Source organism: Vanellus vanellus (genome assembly GCF_965231255.1).
Source record: "Vanellus vanellus genome assembly, chromosome: Z".
Taxonomy (NCBI): Eukaryota; Metazoa; Chordata; class Aves; order Charadriiformes; family Charadriidae; genus Vanellus; species Vanellus vanellus.
The window spans coordinates 49,831,397-49,855,730 of NC_138908.1; the positions used below are offsets into that span (position 1 = coordinate 49,831,397).

The following is a 24,334-nucleotide window of genomic DNA, read 5'->3' on the forward strand; positions in this document are numbered from 1 at the left end:
ATTGTTAAGGACTTTCTTATAAACCATGAGAATAGATCATTTTTTAGTTTACTGAAGTATAGTACCCACCACTTCTAGAATTTATGCACTGTGAATAAAACTTGCAGTTTTATGGTAAGGTTTTCAAAAGGCATACTTTACAAAGGAGAGATTAATTATTACATATAGAATGAAAATACATTATCCCATAATTAGAGAAATAATGAAGAGGTTTTGCATAAACATTATTGAAAAGTTTTAAAGAGATGCCTCTTTAAAAATGTCCTTAATGTGGAGTCTCCATTGCAGATCTCTGCAGTCTATCAGAGATATGTAAAAACAGCCTTTAATTGAAATCCACCAATTCTGTAAGCACTGATTGCTTTTACTAATCAGATCCTCCATTATTTTGGGAGCAATCCAGTTGTGTATGCCAATTTTGGATTATTCCTACAAAGAGTGCATCATTTTGCATGGTGAATGTTAAAAGCACACACATACAGAGTAGCCATAAGTATTAACTGAAGTCTGTTGATCCTTTGTTTACCAAAACATAATTTTCCCTTGACTACTCTTCTGCGAAGCAAATTTGATGTTGTGTGTGCCGTAAGACTCACTGATCTCAACTGCTTAACTATCAAGCCATAAACATTCCCTCCAAGGCTCTTTTCCCTACACCATATTATCCATTGACTTCTGAAACACGTAACCTATCTGAGGCTGGTTTACTACTGGTACTTGGCATTTAAACAGGCAAGCCTGTTCCTCCTCCAGACACCTTCAGTGACAAAGCAGAACGGTGTGCAGCAGATGCTGCACAGTCAATAGTTTTCTGTTTGTGTTGTGTGTAAACCAGTTATCCCCATAAGCTACGTGCTTCTGTTATCATGGAATCACGGAATCACGGAATTTTCAGAGTTGGAAGGGACCTCTAGAGATCATCTAGTCCAACTCCCCTGCTAAAGCAGGATTGCCTAGAGCACATTACTCAGGACTGCATCCAGGCGGGTCTTGGAAATCGCCAGAGAAGGGGACTCCACAACCTCCCTGGGCAGCCTGTGCCAGTGCTCTGTCACCCTCACCGTAAAGAAGTGTTTCCGTGTATTTGAACGGAACTTCCTGTGTTCTAACTTGTGCCCATTACCGCTCTTCCTGTCACTGGGAACCTTTGAAAAGAGCCTGGCTCCACCCTCCTTCAGCCCACTCTTTAGATACTTGTAAGCATTAATAAGGTTTCCCCTCAGCCTTCTCTTCTCCAGGCTAAAGAGTCCCAGCTCTCTCAGCCTTTCCCCATAAGGCAGATGCTCCAAGCCCTCAATCGTCTTAGTTGCCCTTTGCTGGACTCGCTCCAGCAGTTCCCTGTCCCTCTTGAACTGGGTAGCCCAAAACTGGACACAGTATTCCAGTTGTGGCCTCACCAGTGCAGAGTAGAGGGGGAGAATGACCTCCCTCGACCTACTGGCCACACTCTTCCCTATGCAGCCCAGGATTCCATTGGCCTTTTTGGCAACAAGGGCACATTGCTGGCTCATGGATAATTTACTGTCTCCGAGCTACTTCCCAGCAGGTCCGCCCCTAACCTATACTGGTGCTTTGCATTCTTCCTCCCCAGGTGCAGGACCTTGCACTTGCTTTTGTTGAACCTCATTAGGTTCTTCTCTGCCCAGCTCTCCAGCCTGTCCAGGTCACGCTGGATGGCAGCACGGCCCTCTGGGGTGTCAGCCACCCCACCCAGTTTGGTATCATCAGCGAACTTGTTCAGGATACACTCTGTCCCCTCATCCAGGTCATTAATGAATATATTAAACAAAATTGGACCAAGTATTGACCCCTGGGGGACACCACTGGTTACAGGCCTCCAACTAGACTCTGTGCCGCTGATCACAACCCGTTATGCTATAGCCTGGTGAGAAATGACAAGAAATTGTGAAGCCAGCTGAGTATTAAGCATTCCTTTCAACATGCACACGCATGAAGATGGGGATATGGTACTCACCTGTTTTACTGTCTTGCTTCTAGCCTGATTTTGAAGGCAATAATGATAGTATCGCTGTTTTCCTCTCCAGCTAGTCTACTAAAGTCCAATCCTCCTAAAGACCTATCAAACCTCATTTACCTTATAAAGATGTCTTGTAAACAACAACTGAACCAAAGACAGACCTGAAAATTCTGAAGACAAAGGTTTTGAATTGCTACGAAGTGCTAAGAGTCTAGAATAAAGATGTGTATTTGTTTTCATCCACACATCCTTTTCACTGCATGATATCTCACATTTTTGTTTCAACTGCTGCTCCTTTTGAGTCAGAGATTGTCTTCATATCTTTCCACAAAAAGCTTAGAGCTTGCAGTAAGTTTAAAGGGAAAAATAACAATAGAAGAATAATAGAAAGATTATTGTTAAATTTAAATTCTCCAAAGTCTATGATGCATATAAATGTATATGCAATATCCAAATTAGCTCTGAAAGGCTCAACTTCATGCCATAACATGAAAAGAGTAACAATATTTTATCAAGGCATATGGTGATTTGGTTTGTTGGAGTGACACTCCAATGTTCAAAATAGGAAAGAGAAATACTACTGTAGTAAATCAGGAAGAAGTGACCTGGCGTGGGATTTACAATCAAAATCAAATTAACTCTTTTTTTTTTCATGTAAATCAGAACAAACTCCAATATCACATGAGATTCTGCAATGTACAGAATACCTATCCATGGTTAAGGGACAGTGAATGGTTACAACTTTATAGTGTCATGTTCCACAGTTCCTTCATATTTTTCCTTCCAGTTCTTCAGTTTAATATCTTTCTTTTCCTTTTCTGTTTTTCTATCCAATGTGGGCAGAACGTATTATAAGGTAGATGAACAAACAGTAACCCAATGTTAAGCTCTCATTGTGTGGAATAAAAATTCTTACAAAAATGTTTTGGTTTCAATATGGACTAATAGAAGAACTAACTCTTTTATAACTACACAAAAGACTTTTATTTCTCTTTTCATTACTACCCATTTTTATCAGTGCTTGATACAAATATAGGATGTAACATAATTTTAGAAGGTTTTCTAGTCTGGAGGTTTTTTTCAGTCTTGGACAATGATAGCTTAAGGACATAATTTCATCTACATATCTCTGTTTTCCATATAGAGCTCTTTTAACTGCCTTTGAAGTAAAGTAAATGGAAGCAAATTCTGGCCTGAATTTTTTTGAGCTAACAATTGCAGTTAAACACATGCTGATGTTACCATCTTGCATGAGCTCCTTGTTGCTCAGGGAAGGTACTCCAAGCGTGCTTGACTTGATGCTGTACCAAATTTTATTGCAGTAAACATTGTGGACTGAGTTTCCAACCTTTGGATGTATTAACATGCCCAAAGCATACGGACATTTCACAGATGCAGCTGGATGTGTGTTTTCTACATAGACTCTTAGAGAAAAGAACTAGAATTATTTTAGGTGTTTTCAAGAGCAGCTGCAAAGTGCCAGTATAAGTGTAGGCATAGAAACTCAAACTCTGGGACAAAGGCAAATCAACAGTAGGTAAAGACCATAAAAATATACCTCTTTATAGAGGTTATCTCTCATAACACAGTGAGTGCAGAAGCATTGGCTAATAATATACAGTTGTCAAGGTTTTTTTTTCCTATTATTCTCTTCTCTGCTATTTTGAATACTATAGCACAAAGTTGGAAAATAGCTTCCCCACTCCAGACTAGGCAGCAAGGATAGGTTAAGCACCACCTAATATAATTCTCTATATGGGCCTTTCATTTATCAAACTATTGCACAAATAAGTCACATTTTCTTTCAATTCCTTTTTCAAATTATTTCTTAAAGCACTAAGGAATTTACATATGAAAGTCCCTCACAGATATAATTTATAAACCTATTACATGACTTATCTTCTGAAAATAACCTCTCTACTTAATGTTCCACCTATTTCTTTGTTTTCTAAAAAATGCTAATTGGTCTGCTGAGTTTCTTTCTTTTCTAAGATATATTTCTGCCCTGCTGACTAGCTCCTGCTCCAAGAAGAACTTTAAGAAAAAGAAAAAAGAAACCCAAAACCCACATCTCCTGCCAGTTCTTAAAACACAAACAAAAACCTGGGCTTGTTCAGAAACTTTTTCAGGGTATCAAGGTACACAAAACATGGCACCTTCAATTTTGGGTAGATATAGTTACACAAAAGATGTGAGAAGGAACAGTAGATTTTTGTTAACCCCTTGTTACTTCTAGGGACTCAGGTTCACAGAAATCAACATATCTTGAAGAACTGTAGCACAATGTAAAAAATGGTTCAGACAGTTCAGAAAGCTCAAATCATGAAACATGAAATAGCAAGAAATGCAGGGGCTTGTGAGAGGAAGAGTGAGCATGCTCTCTGCTAAGGGAGATCCCATTTTTGACCCTAGCCATTAACCTCCCAATCAATAAAACTATAGAAAGATTGATGATGCAGTCTTAATAATGACTGTACAGCAATGGCATGTCCTGAATTCTTCAGAGCAAGTTGCTTCTCTGAAACTAGTACAGCGTGTCTAGAGTTTTTTCTTTAATAAATGTGTGGGTTTTCTGAAAGCTGTTGGACTTCTTCTTATGGCAGGTATTACAGTCCATTGTGGTGATTCATATCATTTTTGTCTGCCTTTCATCAGCCTGTCTGTCCTAGGTTGCTAATTTCATGTTGATTCAACTAGGCCAGTACCAGAAACATTGTCACTGTCTTCAGTCAAATCTAGTTGATTCAAAAGATTTAGACGTGGATATAACACATGGCCCTAGAAATATTGCGTGGACTTCTCTTGGCTAGTCTGATGAGCACTTTCACAGATCAGCAGTTCTTACAAAGGTAATTGAACCATACAAACATGTTGTACTCAACAAAAGATTAAAAAATTTCTCCTTCTCCCCACCCTATTGATAAGAATGACAGCTAATAGACACTAATGACAGCTTCATGGTGCTGTCGAATACCACATCCTTTTATTGTGATTAATGATGTTGCCCTCATGTGGTTCAGGAATTTGGGGCTCCATTTTTCTTCTTGAAACTTGCTTGCCTGTTGGTGGTCCTGTACTCTTTTTTTCTCAGGCTAGAGGTGACACCTCTCTGACAGAGAATTCATAGCGCTGAAAAACATGCCTCAGATCTTGGAGGTAATTTACACCTAAATATCTCAGCTCCTGTCAGTAGCTTTGCTTTGAAATAGCTCAAATGGGATTTCCACTTAGGAAGCTTTCCCTACACATTTTCTGTTGAAATATTTGCTGAGTGAAAGAGAAAGATAAAGGTCTGTAGTTCAAACTGCTGCCACAACATCCGCTTAGAACGTGAGAGACGACGTTGCCAAATAAAGAGGTTTCATGTTTTATTGTGCTTGATATCCGTAGCTACAGGACAATAAAAACGCTCTGGAAACATGTTCTTCCAGAGGATGAGAAACACAGATAGCACAATGCAGCGTGCTTTTCACTGTATTGAGAGGCTGCCTCTTAAGGAAAAGCTGCTCTGAGGGCACTTCTCCCTGCCTGAGCTCCTGTAGGCTTTGCTACCCGTTGGTCCCCTGAGGAAAGCACCCGCTGCACCACTTCTTTGCAGGGGACAAGGAACCAGGCTACAACAGAGACAAGCATGTATTAGTCTCTTTCTCCTGGCCTTCTACTTCTTACCACAGCACTGAGCAGTGTTTTTCCAAATGGGATACCTGCGCCTTGTATTTCTCTACTTGGGTGCATGTCATCCTGTAGTCCTTGGACATGTTAATCCCACCTGCAAAATCACTACTTGCATCTGCACATATAGGCAATGCAGTGTTAGGGCATTTATGGAATTTACACGCGTAAGGGTTTTTCCAACACAACTAATTTTCATTGTCTAAATTAATACACAGTCAATAAGAGAGAAGGAAAGAGATAAAGAAATTATATTAACATTTTATTTATGGGGTTCAACTGATGACAATAAAAGAAATTATTTAACAAGGTACGTATTGACAAAGAATATTAAATAATAGGGGGGAAAAAGAGTCTTTCTAGACTTCATTATTCAAGAAATCTGGCCTTTGGTAACCTCACTAATTTAAGGATATGACATTATAAGTGCTTTAATCTATCTTTTTCAACTTGTAGAAGCTTCCGTTTTATTTCACTTGCTCACTACTTACTTTCAACAATTATTTCCTGGGTGCTGTTAGCTCCTTCTCTGTTAGAAGTCTTTTGTGTTAGCTTGTGTACGCTTACATGTTTGGAGAACTTTCAGCAGGTTTATACAAATTATGTAATACATATACCACTGAATATGGCTAATGTGAATGTGTGAAACCTGTACCTCCTACATGCAATTGCCTGTATTCTGCCCAGATGGCACGTGGCTGCTTTTGGAGATCATATTTTGCATATCTTCCAGTTTCAAAGCAGGACAGGCATTTTTACATGCCCTGTGCTTTTTTGTGATTTTTCGATCTTCTGATCCTCTCCTCCCATCTTTGTGCATATCCGTGTTGCAAATTAAGTATCATACTAGTGAATTAGAGGAAAAGGAGACACAATAATTCTGTATATTTAGGTAAGAAGCTGTGCAAGCAACTTCTTCTCTGCCCCTCAGGCAGATATTTTATGTCTCATACTGACTGAATCTCAGCGATCTGCTGAAACACTGAAAATAAGATTTGGTGTCACAGGTTAATCACTCTGACACCTTCATGGAGGTTTCCATGCTGCTGCCTGCTAGTGACTGTTCTCAAGTCCACGTTGGTTTTGCTTGAGCTTCTGCTAGTTATTAGTGATGTCTTGTCTCTACTGCCTTGCTCTTCCTGGGAATCATGTCTTCAGGAAGAAGAGTATAGGTTAGAATCACTTTAGATTAACATTGCGTGAAAGAAGCAAAATTTAGAATAAAGACATTTTTGTGTGTGATATATGTATATCCTAACACTAAGTAGAAGACTGTGCCTCTAGTTGGTATTGCACATTATAGTTTATACATCCACTTAGATTACATATAAAGATATGTGGCAGCATATAATTAAGCAATACATAACAATTTAAAGCTGCAAATAACTAATTGGTTGGTGATGTCTGGGCCAAATTTGTGATTACATCAGGTTTTTCCAGTGAATTGTTGCTTAATTTCATGTGAATTATTGCATAAAGCATGAAGGAAGGATTAAACACGGTACTTAATGTTAGCCCAACTGTATTCTATTGTGTCACATAATTCCAGTGTGACTTCAGGCAACCTAATTAACCCCTCCATACCTCTTTTATAGTCTCTAAAATGGGCATAGCCAGTCTGTATATAGGGAGTACTGTAAGATTTAGTTAATTCTTGTTTGTAAAGCACTTTGAGATTCTTGAATGGAAAGTGCTCTGTAAATGCAAATAGAAAGGCAGAGTTCTAACTGCAGTTTTAAAACCCTCTGCATGTTTTTCTAATTTACGTCTTTTTGTTGATCATGCCATGAAAAAAATGGAAACTAACTTACACTTTCGGTGCAATACAGAGAACACTTCCACAAGTTCACAAGTGACTTCAAGCTCAGAACATCTAACATCATGTATTCAGACACCATTATTTTCCTTTCCTTGCAATGAAAGAAGGAAATACCCCCACATACGTGCGACTCATTTGAGCAAATAAAAACCTGTTCTGATTTCTGAAGCTGTGTTCTAAATTTCACACATTCAATTTCTTCCAGATCACCACAGACCTGAGACAGCGTTGCACAGACAGCCATACTGGAACCTCAGCCTCTGCACCTATGGCTGCAGGCATCATTGCACTGGCACTGGAAGCAAAGTAAGATCTGAGTTATACTCTGAAAAAAAAAAAAAATTAAGCATACAGAAAGATCTTTCTCACTCATCCAGCACCTTTATCCAGGGATCTCAAAGTGCTTTGGAAACTTTGTTGTGGTGATTCTCTGTACCCTCCCAAGGGCAGGAAAGATCTTCGAGCTTATCTCACAGGCAGGAAAGCTGACACCGTGGAAATGCCAACAGACCACTCTGTATTGAAATAACTCGAAACGGTGTTGAGCACAGGTAGTTTCCACTAAATTATGTACGGTATACTCATGACGTCTTAGAGCACCCTCACAGCGCTGCCCAGATCTGCTGTACTCTGCAGGCTACTGTAGGTTGCCTCTTGTGTTCATCAGAGTCCTCCTGGCAGTGTCTGTTCTTTGAACGTTGAAGAAAGTTTTGGGATGGTGTTAGGCTACCATGAACAGAAATTAATATAGTATGAAAAATAAAAATTCTCAACTTCTGCATGCTCACACAAGTCTGTATTTTCTAATGTGTTAAGTTCCTTATCTGTAAAAACCATGGATAGTGTAGCTCCATAGTCCTTTTACCTTTAGCTCAGAAAATTTTGTCTTACAAGTGTTTCCTCAACTGCAGGATTTTGTTCTTTGTGTCTAATATATCTCTTTAATGTACTTTATGGAGCAGCAGAAATACTGGAGATTTATCAGGTAAATCTGTATTTCAAAACATTTTGCATTACATTGCACTGTGTTGGGTGGTATTTGCAAGTCTAAGGTGGAATGCTCCACCCCAAATCCTGCTTGAAATCAAGTGCTAGGAGATTGATTCTATTAAATTCTGAAGAAAACCAGTTTCCTTTAGGGGCAGCCAGTTCCTTTTGAAGGAAGTAAAAAATTTGCACACAATACTAATTTCAAATTGTATGCCATTCATAGCAGTAGAATTATGTTTCCAACATTAATGCTGCTTTTTTGAAGAAGCCGTGGGCCAATATTCAACACAGAATACTTTTTTGCTGTTGAGTTATAGTCATGAGAATAAGATTTAGTAATTGAAGAGGTGACATAATCTTAAGTAGTGCAGCGCTTGTATCGTTATATTTAGATTTTCTTAATGCAGTCGTTAAAAACACAGGTATTTTGAAAAGTTAATATAGTGCTATTCTTTAAAAAAATCTTTTTATTCTTTTCTTAATTTCAGTTTTAAAATCCTTAAATTCATTCTAAACAATCTCCACATGCAGATAAAATTGCATGTGCGTAAATTTCATTCAGTAGAAAGGTTTTGTAATCATTTCTTGATGAAAGGATGTTCCTTGTAATTGTTCCTTGTAATTTATAGTTTGTATTTTATATGATATTTTGTGTTCATTTTTTAACAAATGATTGTTGTGATCGAAAGGTTCAAGGAGTTATAGCACATAATACCTACGACCAAGCTATTGCTGATTGTGACATCTTAAAATGCACTGAGAAGCTTACACTTTACACAGCCTTCTTTCTCTGGGAACTTTGATGACTATACCAATGGGAAATCCATGATAATACCTATGGACTAGTATTTTTTTTTCCAAATTAATAGTTGCTATGATGGGAACAAAGACAAGACCATACTAAAACTTCGCATGCGATGATGGAGGCAAAATGTGCCACTGACTAAAGATCCTAGTCACTTTTGTGTATTTGTAGTACTCTGTTGCATAGTGCTAAGAAGAGATTCAGGGTCAAAATGTATTGATTTTGCCTCTTTTCAGATTCTATTCAGTTTCAGTATGTGGAGGATTCTTACGTATTTCCAAATCTTAGATTGTGTATTTGAATAGATCCAATGGAATTATATTAACAATATCATAAATGTGTTTTATTAATTTGTATTCCTTTCACTAACTTTTCTCTGCTATGTGTACTTACAATCAATTTTCTGAACACAGCCATGAAAGATAAAAGAAAAAAAAAAAGAGAAAACACAAAGGAAACTAGAGAGAGAAATATTTCCAGTTTCCCATGCTGTTTTTTTTTGCATACATTAATCCAGTCCTAGGGTTGGAGAAACCTTTGGTCTTGTGAATTAATAGATTATGAAGTAAGGTCTTTAATATTACAAGGAGATCATATCATAATATATTCTATTTTATTGTCTGGGATTTGTATGTATGAAATCTGTTCAGATTATTTTAAGCAGTTTCTGAATGGTAATTCTTATTTTTTTGTCTGATTTCAAAATTCACCTTGTTTCGCCTGTGATACCTGCCAATTTAGGTGATCCTAAATAGATGCTGGGAATTAAAATATGCAAAAAAACAGTTTTGAAGGCTTCCTAAGTATTTTCTCCAATACTTTTATAATATGAGGTATATAAAGGACACAAGATATTGTGGCTTAGTGTAAGGGCTTACTGGAACTAGTTTGCATTCAAACAGAGTTTGAATTTACATAGATTCTCCCTTACATTCCATATTAGCGCCTGTTCTAATATCACTAGTGTTTATATGAGATTTTTAAAAAAGACTAGTTGGAAAGGGGTTTTGGAAAGTTAATTATGCCCTTCATACAACAAGCTGCTTGAAAATTGGAGCATTTAGTCCTGAACACTTCTTGAATATGTCTGTAATAATGTATAGTTTCATTCCACTTCGTGCTGGAAAACGCAACAAATTATACCGTGGGAGGGTTTTGAGCTTATGAGGTCGGTTTTCCCTAGTAGCCAAGTTCTGTTCCTGGGAGACATCAGGAGGTGAACAGAGCACTAGTCTGGCCTGCATACGACTTAGAACAGCCAAGAGGTTTCTTCAACTGACACGCAAAGGTACATTAAACCAATGGAAAATAAGTAAGGCAGATTTCCACTCCAACCTGCCAGTTTCATTCTTTGATAAGCCCCATATGGTAGGATTGGCAAATAGCTGATGGAGGACATCTTACCTGTCTACTGATTTGAATCTTCCACTTAGTTGGTTTTTTCAACTGGGATCTGCTCCTGAAATCCTGGCAACAAATTGTTTTTGGATTTGTAGTCTGCTTTTTACCCCAATTTCAAATAATGTGAGTGCATCTTTTTTTATTTTTGGTCTGGTATTTGAGTATCAAGTGGCTTGTTTTCCTTCAGGAACCAAAGAAATGTAGCTGAGTTTCAGACTGTTTGGAATCCCTGAAGGCATCATGCAGAGATGTAGATATACAACTGTCACACAAAAAAGACATCTCTTAGTCTTCATATTCTATGATTTTCTTATGGTATTCAGGTAGTTAATTGTTTTATCTGATGGTTCCCAGTGTGTCTAGTATCCTGTACATGCTCTATGAATAAATGCTTGCTTGTGTATTCTTAGTCATTATATAAAGTTGACTTTTGCTAATTGTAAACCAACAATTATGCATACAAAGTATAATCAACTTAGTCAGCAGAGGCAGCAATGTTCTTACTAAAAATGAATTACTTGCATTGCATAGTACCATCTAATGTTGATACCAGAAATACCCTTTCTCATTAATGAAAGGTTTGAAATTGAGATTTGGGTAAATCAGATTCGGGAGGGACAGTATGCCCATGTTTGTTCTAGTAGGCATTGTGCCATGTTCCTTTGGAGAAGCCAAATTTAAAAAAAATAAATCTTGTTGCTGATGGAAGAATACATTATACATCCCCAAGTGAACTGCATGCTCCAGTATCAGTAAGCCAATGCATGTTTTCGAACCAATGATATGTAAACTGGAGTCACATGAGTAAGAAGTAGCACCTGAAATGGAAGTATTCCTCTGCTGTGTTTCTTCTGTGTGTTATACTCAGTAGTATAGCTTTGGAAAGAGTCTGTTTTCTTCCACGATTCTCTTCAGAAGAACTAGATACTTCGTTTGTCTTTGGTTACATGAAACCAAGGCTAGAACAAGGTAGCACTGGAAAGAGATAAAGAATTTTGGTAAATTCTGATACCAGCAATCCATTCAGAAAAATGACAATGCACAGCATTCTTCTAAAAGGCAGTACAAAAAAGTGCAATCTCTGAGATGAAAGGAAAATGGAGTCCACATTGCAAGGGGTCAGGATTGTCAGAAGAAGATACTTTGGATTTCTGAAAACTGATCAGATACTTGCAGTACTTCCCATATTGGTTGATTTTCTTACAAAGCTGAGAAAAGCAGTGTACTGCCTGGCAAGGAGCAGTTTTGGATACAGAGAGCATATTTCTGTTGTATGTAAGTTATGAGGGGTTTGCTTGTTCATAAGGAGGCTAAAGTTGATGAAACAGTTGAGGTGAACTGTGAAAGTCCTGTCAAATGACCTCTATTTGTAGGCTTCCAGTGTAAGAGAAGGAGAGGTTATCATTTAAGTCCATCAGCTTTAGCTAGGTCTTTGTGTCATTGGCTGACTGCCTATTATAAAAGAGAGTGCTAGACTGTGAGTTAGAAATCTTTTTGTGAATATTTGCATTTTTGGAGTAGTTTTAAAATAATGCTTTTGATGGTGAATTATTTGAAAAACGTAAACATAGATAAATTTTTAATTTAGAACATATGTTTCTCTTGAGCTTCAACCACCTGCGCCACTTATGCAATTTCAGTTATTATATTGAGATTGACTTGGAAGTACTTTCCTGAATATAGGTTGCCCAGTGTTTCCCATTTTAAGGTCCTGTTTTCAGTTACATGTGATTTTGCCAAAGAATAATCATTCAGTCTGAAATTTTCCATGTAACTTGCTTTAAAATGTTTTTAAGAAAATTCCGTCCAGGCATTTCTGAAAGTAAGTCTAGGTTAAAAAAAAAAAAAAAAAAAATATATATATATATATTCAGCTGTGATAATTTGTAACTTTTTCATTGAGTTTTACTGTGTCTGCGCTTTGGAGCAACAGCTAGAAATAGAACAAGTGGGTAATCATAGTTCTGGTGCCAGGGCAATGCCTTTTACTTTTATAAGCTTTTCAAAAATCTCAGTTGGCATGTCCTCAGTTGAGAGTTTTCAGAGTTTGGAAGCTCTATCCCCTGTAGTTTCTTGGTTCTCCAAGTGTTCCCCAGCCTCAGCTTTTAGAGGCTGCTTAGGATTGATCTCTGAAGTTGCTCTTAGGGGTGCCACTGCCTGTTCACCTTAAGAGCAGGGACCCCATCTGCTTGTCCCTGTCTGTGTTCTTGCAGCAAGGGGAAAATGAGGAAGGTGGAAGAGGAGCAGGTTTGCTGGATTGCAGTCTCCCCGCAGTCTTTCTTTTGAGATTTCTTGCAGTGTTGTAGCTCAACTATAGTAAAAGTGATCAGTACCATTGGACTTGGCAGATAGGTCAAATCAATAGCCTGGGTACCACACTAATCATAACTGCCTGCATTAACCTAAGATAAGGCTTCCCCACATGCACAATCACAACTGGTTCTTAAACTGGCAACTGAACTAAGGTTTTTGTTGCTGTTGCTACCATGGTGTTGTCCCTCAACAGGCTGTGCACACTTTATTTTGGGTGGCCCTATTTCATTTTTCTTCTAGAGAAGACCCAATAAGGGATGTGATTCAGGTACCTCTCTCTCAAGGGATTTATCTTCAGAAAGTCATCATTATCAGCTAGCAGCTGAGCGATTGATTGTTTTCTTTTTAGCACTTAGGATTTTCTGTCTCTGGGAAAAACACAATACTCGCTAGGCTCTGGAGTTTGCCACCACTATGTGCACTGCAGGTTGACACAGGTACACCAGAACATCATTGCTAGAGGATGTATGGCTGCTTATCCTGATGTTCACCTAAAGGAATATATCTGCCATGTCATATCACAACTTGTCTGTAGTCTATCCTAAAAAACAATATGAAGATAATGCAAAAGATGGTTGTAGCCAATATAAAAGCGTTCAAACACTGGCTCATGAGGAGACTAGAATGCATTGCAGAAACTATGGAGATGCTGCATGAATGTAAACTGAATGACATGAAGTAGAGCCAGCCATAAACAGATAAAGATGATGTTGTACAGGCAAATGCTTTTGAAAAGATGTTCAAAAGCCATTTTTGAATGGAAAATTCTGATTTTGTAGAATTCATGAGCTTGAGATATTTAAGATTAATATGTTTAAAGTATGAGTGATGGACTAAAGTTACTTAGTGACTGCTGAAATGGACAGATCCAGTGTGTCTTTCCACAGTGAAACTTGGCAAATATCAGGACACTTCAGAATGTAATTAGTTTAAATTATGTGTTCTTAATGAATATTAATCAGCAATTTTTTTTCAGATGTGTATCACTGGTCTTCTTTGTCCAGTACCTAAATTAAGCTATTAATGGAAAAAGAGGAAGAATAAAACAATTTGTGTAAAAGGCTACTGGCAGCAATTTTGATCCTAGCAAGATATTTTCCCAAAATTTAATTAATTGCACACATCTTTAGACAGAGGTCTATTGCATATGCCATTAACACTAACAATTACTGAGCTTTGACTTACAGTATTTTCAATTGCCATTAATTGTTTTAAGGGATTGTCGTCTTTAGCCAGGCTTGGGTTTCTTTCAAAGGAATCTGATTGGGTAAAATTGAACATGAATCAGAAATTAGAAGGAGAAATGGCAAATTTCTTACCAGCAATCCAGAACCCAGAAAAGAAGTGTGAGCAAAGAAGGAACTGAGAGCTAATTCTAAGTAACAAAAAGGGTTTGTTTGATATACTAGTTGAATGGACAGTGGTTTGCCAGGTCAGAACAAGAAAAAACTACTAGAGCAGAAACTTAACCTACATTTACAGGGAAAGAGCTACATAGTGATCAGCAAGCACGTAAATTCTTTACTTTTCTAGCTGGAAGTTAAGAGGTTTATTTGCAGAGTATATGACGATTAGAACCTATAAGGATGTCAGACATGTCAGAAACGTGTTTTGTATGTCCATTGTATGCATGACTGGATTGTTAAATACTTTTTTGCACCTTATTATTTCCAGGAATGAAATGGTTATGGTGTAGGCCATTTAAATGCCTAAGCAGAGGATAAGCACAACAATTAGAGTCTGTCCTCATGTCTCATCTCTCTTAAAGTTCTGTGCTGCAATAGGTGTCTTCACACTGAATCTTTATGCAACCTAGGAAAGAAGAATGTCTCCCATTAACATTGCTAATATTCTTGTCCATTGGGCTATATATTGGAGTCATTAGGACAGGTAGTAGGTTTGTGGATCTCATGGGACAATTCAGCTGATTTGTAAGTGATGGGAATGTGTGAATAAACTAGGCAACTGTTTCTTATGTTTTGTTTATAAATTTATCATAAAGCCCTTAAGGGTGCTGTTATGCAGAAATTAGCGATGAAAATTATCTCCTACTGCTCCACAAGACATCTAGGGTACAGAGACCCCTTTTTATTATAATCATCATCATCATCATCATCATCATCATCATCATCATCATCATCATCATCATCATCATTGTCCATGTCTGTTCTCTCATAGCCCAGATTTCCAAATAAGATTACTTGATACTTCCAAATTGAATGGTGATCCTCTTCTTAATCCACCCTGTGATAATGTGTTTTTCCTTGATTCTTTGGAGAAAAATTTATTGTATTCTTCCAGCAATTCTCATCAGGCTCTGCTGTTTTGGCAAGAAATATTTTTTCAGATAGGCCACCTTTGTCACATTTGAATTGCTGGTTATGAAGATAATGTAGCAATCATTATTCATGTTGCTAACCATATCATTTTGCTAAAAACAAACCCAAAGCAAAGTTTCACCCTATTTTTCTGTTGCATATTTTTGCTAATCGTCTCTCTTGCACCAATTTTTTATTCTGAACAGTAATTTTTGATACAGTATCATTATGCAAAAGGATAGAGCCTGAACTCTACTGTTCCAGGATCCAATTGTCACTAGGGAGACTACTTGTCGAATGAAGAAATCATATTTGGCCAAAAATGATGTTCTACTATTTCTGAGCAGCCTGCTTAAAGATATTGTTAAATCTCAAATGAATATTACTGTAATATAATTTAATACATTTGTCCTTTTTCTTTTTTCCTCATTTACCTTGTTTAATAAACATTTTGAGAAGCCTGAAAGAAGAGGGCTGTACCCCTGGAGTGTAACTATTGGTTAAGGACACTACATTCATTATTTTTTGGCTGCTGTACAAGCGCTTTTGAATGTAATTGTTCTCACTTCTGCTTATTCTGGTTTGATTTTGAGTATTGTCTGGTATGTGTAATCTCAAGGCAATTTCAGATGAGACATTGAAAAAAACATTCTGGAAGGAAATTGTCCGTTTTTTTAAATCAATCCATTATCAAGCAGTTAGTACTGTTAATGCATTTGTTCATTTCAAGATGGTTAGCCATTAATTCTTCTGAGATTAATAAAGTGGTAAATCAATTAACATCAGTGACATCTTGTCTGGATCTGGGGCCCACATGGCTAGCAAACAACTGTTTACTCACTTGGGATCCTATTTTGACATGTTTTACAAATATTTGACCAATTCAGTGATTTTTCCAGATGCTTATAAATTGGCTGCTAGACTATCTTGTAAAAAAAAACCAAACCAAACCAAACCAAACAAAAAAAAACCCAAACAAACAAAAAAAAAACCTCTTCTTTCTCCAAATGAACTATTTTGACATAATTCCAATGTCTGACATTTTTTTGTTGTTGTTAAAGTTTCTGAAAAAAAATATAGACAAACAATTGCAGACCTATTTTGTTTTAAATGTCTACTGTAGAGCAAAAATTTCAATCTGGCAATAGCTCAGTTCTTACTATAGTTAAGGTCTTATAGTAGGCTTCAGAAGTTATTTGAATACTGTTCTTATGCTGTTAAATCTCTTAGATATAAATATGCCCAAACTATCATTCCTTGATAAGAAAACATAAAAACCTTATGAATTATACAGTAAGCAAGTAGATTTGGAGGTTGCATAAGAGACAGGGTGATTCAGCTATATACCACGTCATGCATGCCCTGGAAATCAGACCTTTGATCAAGGTTTTCTGCCCCAGAAATTCTTACGTTGTTTTTTATTATTAGATAAGGATGGTGGCTGCAACAGTGAATGGCTCAGTTTTTAAGATCTGCCATGATTTTTGGTTTTAGAAGTAAACTATGATTCTGAGACATAATCTCATTTGCTGATGGATTGACTAAGTCCAATTTATGACAGGTTAATATTATCAAGTGAAGACTGCTGTATCTTTAGATCCTTTATCTAGAGATAGTGAGATCCACCAAAAGGTCCATCATTCCTCTTTAAATAATCACTTGAGTGTGCCCTACCTTGAATCTCTCCTTTAGAAGTTGAGAGGAGTATTTTAGTGCCTTATTTTTCACCAGTAGCATGGACAGTTTGCTTTATAGAATAACAGATTGTTTAGATTCCAGATTACAAAGAATGCAGCTCCAGGGATTCCTGGAGGTCTTCCTGAAGGCTTGAAACATGTTTTTCTAAGACTTTACACAGGCTCCTGGTGAAATTCCTGAGCTCGTATAAAATCATATTGATTTTTTTTCTTGAAGCATGTTACGTGACTATCCAAGCATACCCTATCTTACAAACCCTTAATGCTCCTTACATTCCATGACAATTTTTTTCTTCTTTTTTTTTTTTCCAGTCGTTTTTACCGGCTCAGCTGGATAAACAATTACTGTCATTCCAGTCCAACTGTCTAGTGTGAGAAATTCCATTTTAAGAAAAAAAATGTATCTATGGGCGTATTAATGCTTTAATAAATGCTCAGGGACAGAAGGCATGAGGTCTCCTTAAAAATAAGAGAATAATTTAAACATGGGAATACACTTATATCTTGTAGACAAAAATAAAGAGAAATTGAATGCCCATGAGTTGATAGGGCTTGGAAGAAATTATAAAAAATTCTGGCTACAACTAATAAAAGAGTCACTTCAAAACCGTCTTCCTTCTTCAGATTATTCCATCTTCTCTTCCTGTTTCAACAACAAGCATAGGCAGGCCTTTTTGTGTTGACTCTAGAATACATGCCACTTCCTGTGGTGTCCTAGCTGTAGGTAGATGGGTGCTAGGTTACATTAGCATACCCATGGTCCATGCACACCCGCTGGTAAATATTCTGCAATGGAAAAGTTACACGCAGAATTAAATTCATATTACAGCAAAGGAAACAAGAAAAATATGTATAGTTAACTGGTTTGGTTGCTGTCTTTTCATTATTCCTTACAATCTTGTTACATGAAAGAAGTCTGACATTTTTAGGCAACTCCTACTTCATTTTCAAGCGTATGGATTATAAGGATATCAGAAAGTAAAATGTGTAAAGATCAGTTATACGTGAGTGAATATCCTACATATCCCAAGTTGTTCTCTTCTGTATGGAATTATAGACCATGGTTGTGAAACGCGTTTTCATTTTCAGTAATTCCACCGACACAGGTTAAATTCCATTGGTTGATACCCATGAATATATGTGCACAGAGGATGGGCTAGGAGCAAGTTTTTCTATCAATAACTTGACTGCAGGTTTGGAATAACTTCTGCATCCCTATTGACTTCTCCTAAAGCTGCAGCTTTAAATGTAAGTGCCAAGAATAAGTCACTTGCTGCTGTCCCAAATGACTTGGTCTGAGAGACCCAAGAGTGTGTGTTAAGGAACTGAACCAAAGTTTCCCAGATTCTCAATGACCGCCTAGTCCTGGACAGTGTAGACAGCCGATGCTGGGTCTGATAAACTTCATTGCAGTCCATCTTCATCATTACAATTGAGTGGAATTGAGTTGTGCCAGTGTGTGTAACAGGAGCAGATAATGATTCTCTGAGGATGATAATGAATGACTCATGTTCTGCACCACAATACCTTTTTTCTCTTCATTATTTAGTGGCTCAGTTTATCATTCCCTCTACTAAACTGCATTATTAAATGGAATACTATTCGTCTTCTTAGAGATGATTGGTAGAAATACTAAGGAATTGGAAGGAGAAAGAAAAAATATCCCAATGATGTCCATTGACCTTTGATCATCTTCTACAAAAATAAAGTCTCCTTGGGGTGGATCAAAGAGAAACAAGAAAACTATAATCCCTAAAGAATTGCTCTAGTCATAAAAGATAAATGGGTATTAATGTCATAGTGAGAACACAAACAACATCTTCTTTCACCTTCCTGGTGGACAGGTTATTAGGAATCCCTTAAAGGAATACCATCTGTGCAATCAGGTACTTGCTCTGTAACTGTTCAGATTCAATGCTGGCTGCTTGGTCTTCTTGAAGAATACACATAGACCTTCAGTGAATTCCAAGACCAGGGGTAATAGCCAAATGAACAACAAAGGCACCTGAAAAAGCTGGAGCTGAAAGCTCCAGGAGCTGAAAGTCTAAAGGAATAGACATCTTGAGCACACAGTTAGTAAGATTTAGTAGAGCTTTTCAGCAAACCAACATTTTGCTTTGCTTTCCTTCTCACTGGTCAAGGTAGATAACATACAGTAATGGTGGTGATACAAGTTGCCTTGGTAAAATGTGCTCCATCCTCCCTTAAGTTTTATATAATAGAATATTATTGCATCTCATTATAGTCTTCTTAATGCAAACCTCCTAGCTGTATAAATATTTCCTGTAGTAATTCTGTACAATCAGGACACATTCTTTTCAATGGAGCAAAAGAAAGCAGAGAAGAGAAATGAGGGTTGTTTTGGTTTGGATACTTTTTAGCTTACATGACCTTGTATCCCTACATTCTGGTAAAATATGTCTGATCTGTGACTTTGTCTTTCCCCTTTTTCTTAGTCCATTTCTGACCTGGAGAGACATACAGCATATTATTGTCAGGACTTCACGTGCAGGACATCTGAATGCTAACGACTGGAAAACCAATGCGGCTGGTTATAAGGGTGAGAGCTTCCTTTCTTCTTTGCCATCAGAGGCAACATCTTTTTTGATATTTTTGAAAAAGAAATAATCTCATGTAGTTTGTTTGACCCTATGTTATGCATGGTTTTGAGAACTTTCAGGCTCAAACTGAAGGGACCTATCTTCTCTTTTATGAGGAAAACCTCTCTCTTAGAATGGCTAAACCCCAAAATGGCACCTACAAAATGCATTGTCCATATCTTCCCTTTCAGTCCTATTTCATGCACCACTTGCAGAACACTAAGTAAATTAGAGTTTTTTATTTTTCCATGTATAGATTGTATTCTGATAGTCTAGAGTTGAGGATACAGCAATTTCTGGATTTAGACCATGTTCTCATTCAGAATATTTGACAATTTTGACTTAAAATGACAAAACAGTATTTTCAAATTTCTGTTTTATATGATTCAACCTACATTATTTATATTATAAGATTTCTGTCAGATTTAGGATAAAATCAAATTTTGAGCTATCAGGCCTTTCAATGGGTCAGAAATCATACTACTCAGTCAGCTGTCATGTAGGTTTCTAAAATTTTGTACAGTTTTGTAATTTTGTATTAAAGCTATATCCTTTTAACTTTTTTCTCTTTTGTAATGCAAGCAGAGGTAAACATTTGTGCCATTAAATAAGGTATATATTTTCAGGATGGGTTAAAACTAGACCTTGAACCTGTATAATAATATTGTATTTCAACACAGATTGGCTTCTGATTCCCGTTCACTAAATTCTTACTGCTTTCAGTTTGGATTTCATCTAAAAAAACACCGAGAATGGCTTCTTTCTGGTTCTCTTTTTATAAGAATTTCACCCAAGACTGCAATATTTATTTTAAGATGAGATTTGAACTGGTTTGTGCTAGACTTTCCCAAGAGAAGAATGTAATATACAAGAACCACCAAATCTTTACCCTGGTTTCACTTTAAAACTGAAGCCTAGCTTTAATCTATTTCAGATCAAGGCACTGCTACCATATAGCATCTTTAATATATCATTCTGACCTATGACATTTCTGCTTCAATGGAATAGAAACCAAACCAAAAAAACTTTCATTTTTTGATCCAAACCAGGCTCGTATTACAGAGGCTAGTTTTAGAAATGGGTATTTGACTCGAACCCCCTCATCACATGAAGGTTCTAACATTCAAGAGCTTGGTTTTGTCCCATTTACAAGCATATGCCCACACACAAAACACATACATAGTGAGAAATAGATACTTCCTTAATTGCAATAACATTACAGTTTTTGTTATTGTGAAACACTTCCCAGGACTTAAAATTTTTGGCAGGAGATTGTGACTGTATTATCATTTTGTTGGAGCTATCTGAAGTTCAAACAACTCTTTTCAAGTAGCATAAAGTAGAGCTTTTTTTTTTTTTCCCCATAACTCAATTCCAAAATTCTATATTTTTATGTTTTTCCTCTTGTTGCCCAAGAGAGACAAACACCCTGTGAGGCATTTCACAGCAGCTGTCACTCATTATCAAAGGAGAGGTCACACTAACACACCAGCAGTAGCAGCATTGGCAGCAAGACTTGCACTGTTGCACCACTGGAGCCTGTTTATTCTGAATCCTTGGAGCCACACGTTTTTTCTATGCATTGCAGCAGATAAATAGCGAGGAAAAGGGCTGAAAAAAAGGTTTGTCTTCCACTTGTGCAAAGTCACAAACACAGATAAGCTCGACTAGGGGACTGGGATTCAGGAAATACAACTTGAGCTGGCAGAGCTCTACTGTAGACTCCATGGTGGAATTGAAAAAGAGGAAGACAAACTAAGTGCTTCGACCTCTGTGGAGCTCAGGAATCAACCTTAACCCAAATAAAATCACTAGTTTTAACTAAATTATTTTGGCAACTTAGGCTGAGCAAATGGTTCCAATAAAAATGCAGCTCTGTTTAAACCTCTGTTGGTTTTGGAAGAAGGAGAAGCAAAAGATTTAGATTAAATCACAACATCCAAACCTGAATTCAAAAGCGGGTTTGCACACCACTGCTGGCAAGGCTGAAACAGTTTTTTTTACTATTGCACGTGGCAATATTTAGTATAATATTACACTATTATCCTTCACTGTTGCCAAGAGTAACAATTAAAGTATGGTTTTTCATAGATGAAGTACTCTGATCATACTGAGTTCCTTAAGGAATTGTATCATAATTTTGTTGATGGCAAGACCCATATTTCTTCCACAGCACATCTTAACAAGGGAAAGGGTGGAAGATTTTTTTTTTTTTTTAATTAACTAAAGTAAAGACAGTCACAAGAAACAATCTGTCTTTCTTCCATGCATACTGTGGAAGAAAGAAGGAAATGAGGAGAGAGAGACAGGCTCGCTCCTTTAGAAATGAGAACTGAAAGGGTAAAAACAACAAAAACTTGGAAGAACCTCTCACTCAACAAAGGGTCAGCAAGAGTTGGTAGTTGAAAGTGGGTCAGGACGCCTTTTCAGGGGGCTGTTTTGCTGGGCTGCATGGCAACCCTGTCCCTCACTATGGCAGTGTTTTGCCATTGCAGAACACACAGAAGGAGCTCACAGATGTCATTACTGGTTGCAAGATCTTTTTTTTTATGTCTTACATTCATAAAAAGAAAGATTAATTCATGAAAAACACTTGAGCCAGCTAGTGATTTGCTAAAGTAGTGCTCGTTATTTGTTTAATTTTCTGGCAAGTAAACAGCATTCGTTAAATGCATGTCAATAGAATTAACACAGGCATTGGCAAGAATTTTTTCTTGAGAATTTTTTCATTGTTGTTTTGTGGTCAGCCAGCATGTATCTTTCCTCAGGAACTTATTACCTGGTTGTGTCAGAAAGAAACTAATTTGGGGATATACTTTGGTTAGTCAGTCTTACATATAATTTTTCAGTAGATAAAGAGATATGCTCAATTTCGCTTCAAAATCAGAGGGTTTTTTTCTAACTAAAGCAGTCAATTAACTGATTATATGGAAAAATACTAGAGAACGTCTGTTTTTGTGAAGATATCAAAACTGTTGATCTGGTTTTGCTATGGCACATTGGTATGCAAAGGCTCTGTGTTCTGTTAGTTGTTTGGTCAACAACAGAGCACGTAACTGCATTCATAAAAAGGGAATGCTGCATTAATGCCAACTTGTCTCTACGTTGAAAGATACAGAATGAAACACTACAGTTTTAAGAACAGTAATCAAATAATCTGAACAATTCTTTTTCTGTAAGTGAAGCTCCAAATACTGTCAAATACTGTCTCTGGGGAAACAGACCATTCGCAGTGAAGGAATTCTATTAATTTGCAGGGAGATTTTTAGAGAACATCCTTCACTCTTCCTGGCTCTAAAGTGTAGAAAATAACACTTCAGCACAATGAAATAAAACGCAACTGAAAGACAAAAGGAAATCAAAGCTCTAGCCACTTTTTTCATTTCCATGACATTCCTAGTCCCAGTGGAGTTATTCTTCCTAGAGAACCGAGTCATCTCATCTGCCAGGGAGTAACGGACTACCAGAGTTATGTCACATCCGTTTAGGTTAGCCAAAGTGTCTGCTGCTTCCACTAGAGAGTGGCCACTGCAGAGAATTGGTCGCTTAATGTAATTTAACATACATTTTAATATAATTGCTTAATAAAATATACAATTTAATATAATAGCTTCATTACAGTATTTAATAAAAACAGTCATTATTCTTATTGTGAACAGTGCATTACCAGTCTGGGAGTAAGAAAGAGACAAGCTTATCTCTACTCCTAGATAGGAGAACTAGATTGGCCAGATTTAAATTGCTGTAGGTTGACCAGTAACCAGGCACAAGTTCAGTGGCCAGCAAGAAAATCTTCACAACAATGTGTGCATTTCAGAGAAGACAAATAAGCTATTCATTAACAACCTGCTGCATTTTTTCAATAACTTTAAAATTAAATTTTTTTAATCATTGTTAGAAGCTGGCATAAGACTTTTGAAAGATAGCAAGCACTTGTGAATGGTTATATCAACCAATCAAAGCCATTCATCTATCAAAAGACCTTCCAGTCTTACAGATGCTAGCTGATATTTTCACACACTGTTAGCAGCCAGTATCAACTCCTACCCACACCTAATGCCTATACACATGGTGCATGGAGCAAGTAAAATGGGATCTTTGAATTTACCTGTTGTAATGTGCCAGTTTTGGGTAGTTTGCAGTCTGACACCAAACTCATGAAGTTGCACTGGTCTTTGTAGGAGTGAGGAAGACCATATCCTGTGCAAGATAGACTAATGATGTTTTTGTGCTTGAAAGATTAAGCTGATATTTTCAGGTAGACAACTTAGAATGCTGGTAAGTTTCTTGTCAAATTGTTGACAAACATGTGCAAATGCAAGCTATCTCACATGTGACCTGTTTTGCTAGCTGTCCAAGGGCTGTGTGGGCTCAAGGCAGCGTTTCCTCACCAGGAATACTCCAAGCACTATGTCCTCTGGCCACCTGCGCTCCTCAGCAGGCCCATGGCTTCATTGCCAAGCCATGACACAGAGCTATTTCTGCAGCTCTACACCATCCAGGGAATCCCTTTAAGCCAGTTTTAGTGCCCAAATGCGTTAGTCTTTGAAAAAGTCTCCAGGTCAGTAGTAGTAGTGTTGCTCTCTAAACCACTGTTGTGATGATAACATCATCAGAAGAATCTGACATCTGGAGCCCTATTTACCAGACATTAAGCTACACAATTTTAATGTTATGGAATTACATTTATCAAGAAACAAGCATGTAACACAGAATTTCCAAATGTGAGCCACTCGAATGA

At 37.2% G+C, this 24,334-nt stretch overlaps 1 protein-coding gene across 1 annotated transcript in view; it reads left to right on the top strand.

Moving 5' to 3' along the window:
• PCSK5 (proprotein convertase subtilisin/kexin type 5) overlaps positions 1 to 24,334 on the top strand; it is a gene marked incomplete at its 5' end in the record, with an annotated part of 199,614 nt that overhangs the window by 132,297 nt on the left and 42,983 nt on the right. The window contains 2 exons of the mRNA XM_082497728.1: positions 7,675 to 7,775; positions 19,450 to 19,553. Coding sequence (XP_082353854.1) covers positions 7,675 to 7,775; positions 19,450 to 19,553 — 205 coding nt within the window. The remainder of the gene's footprint in view (positions 1 to 7,674; positions 7,776 to 19,449; positions 19,554 to 24,334) is intronic.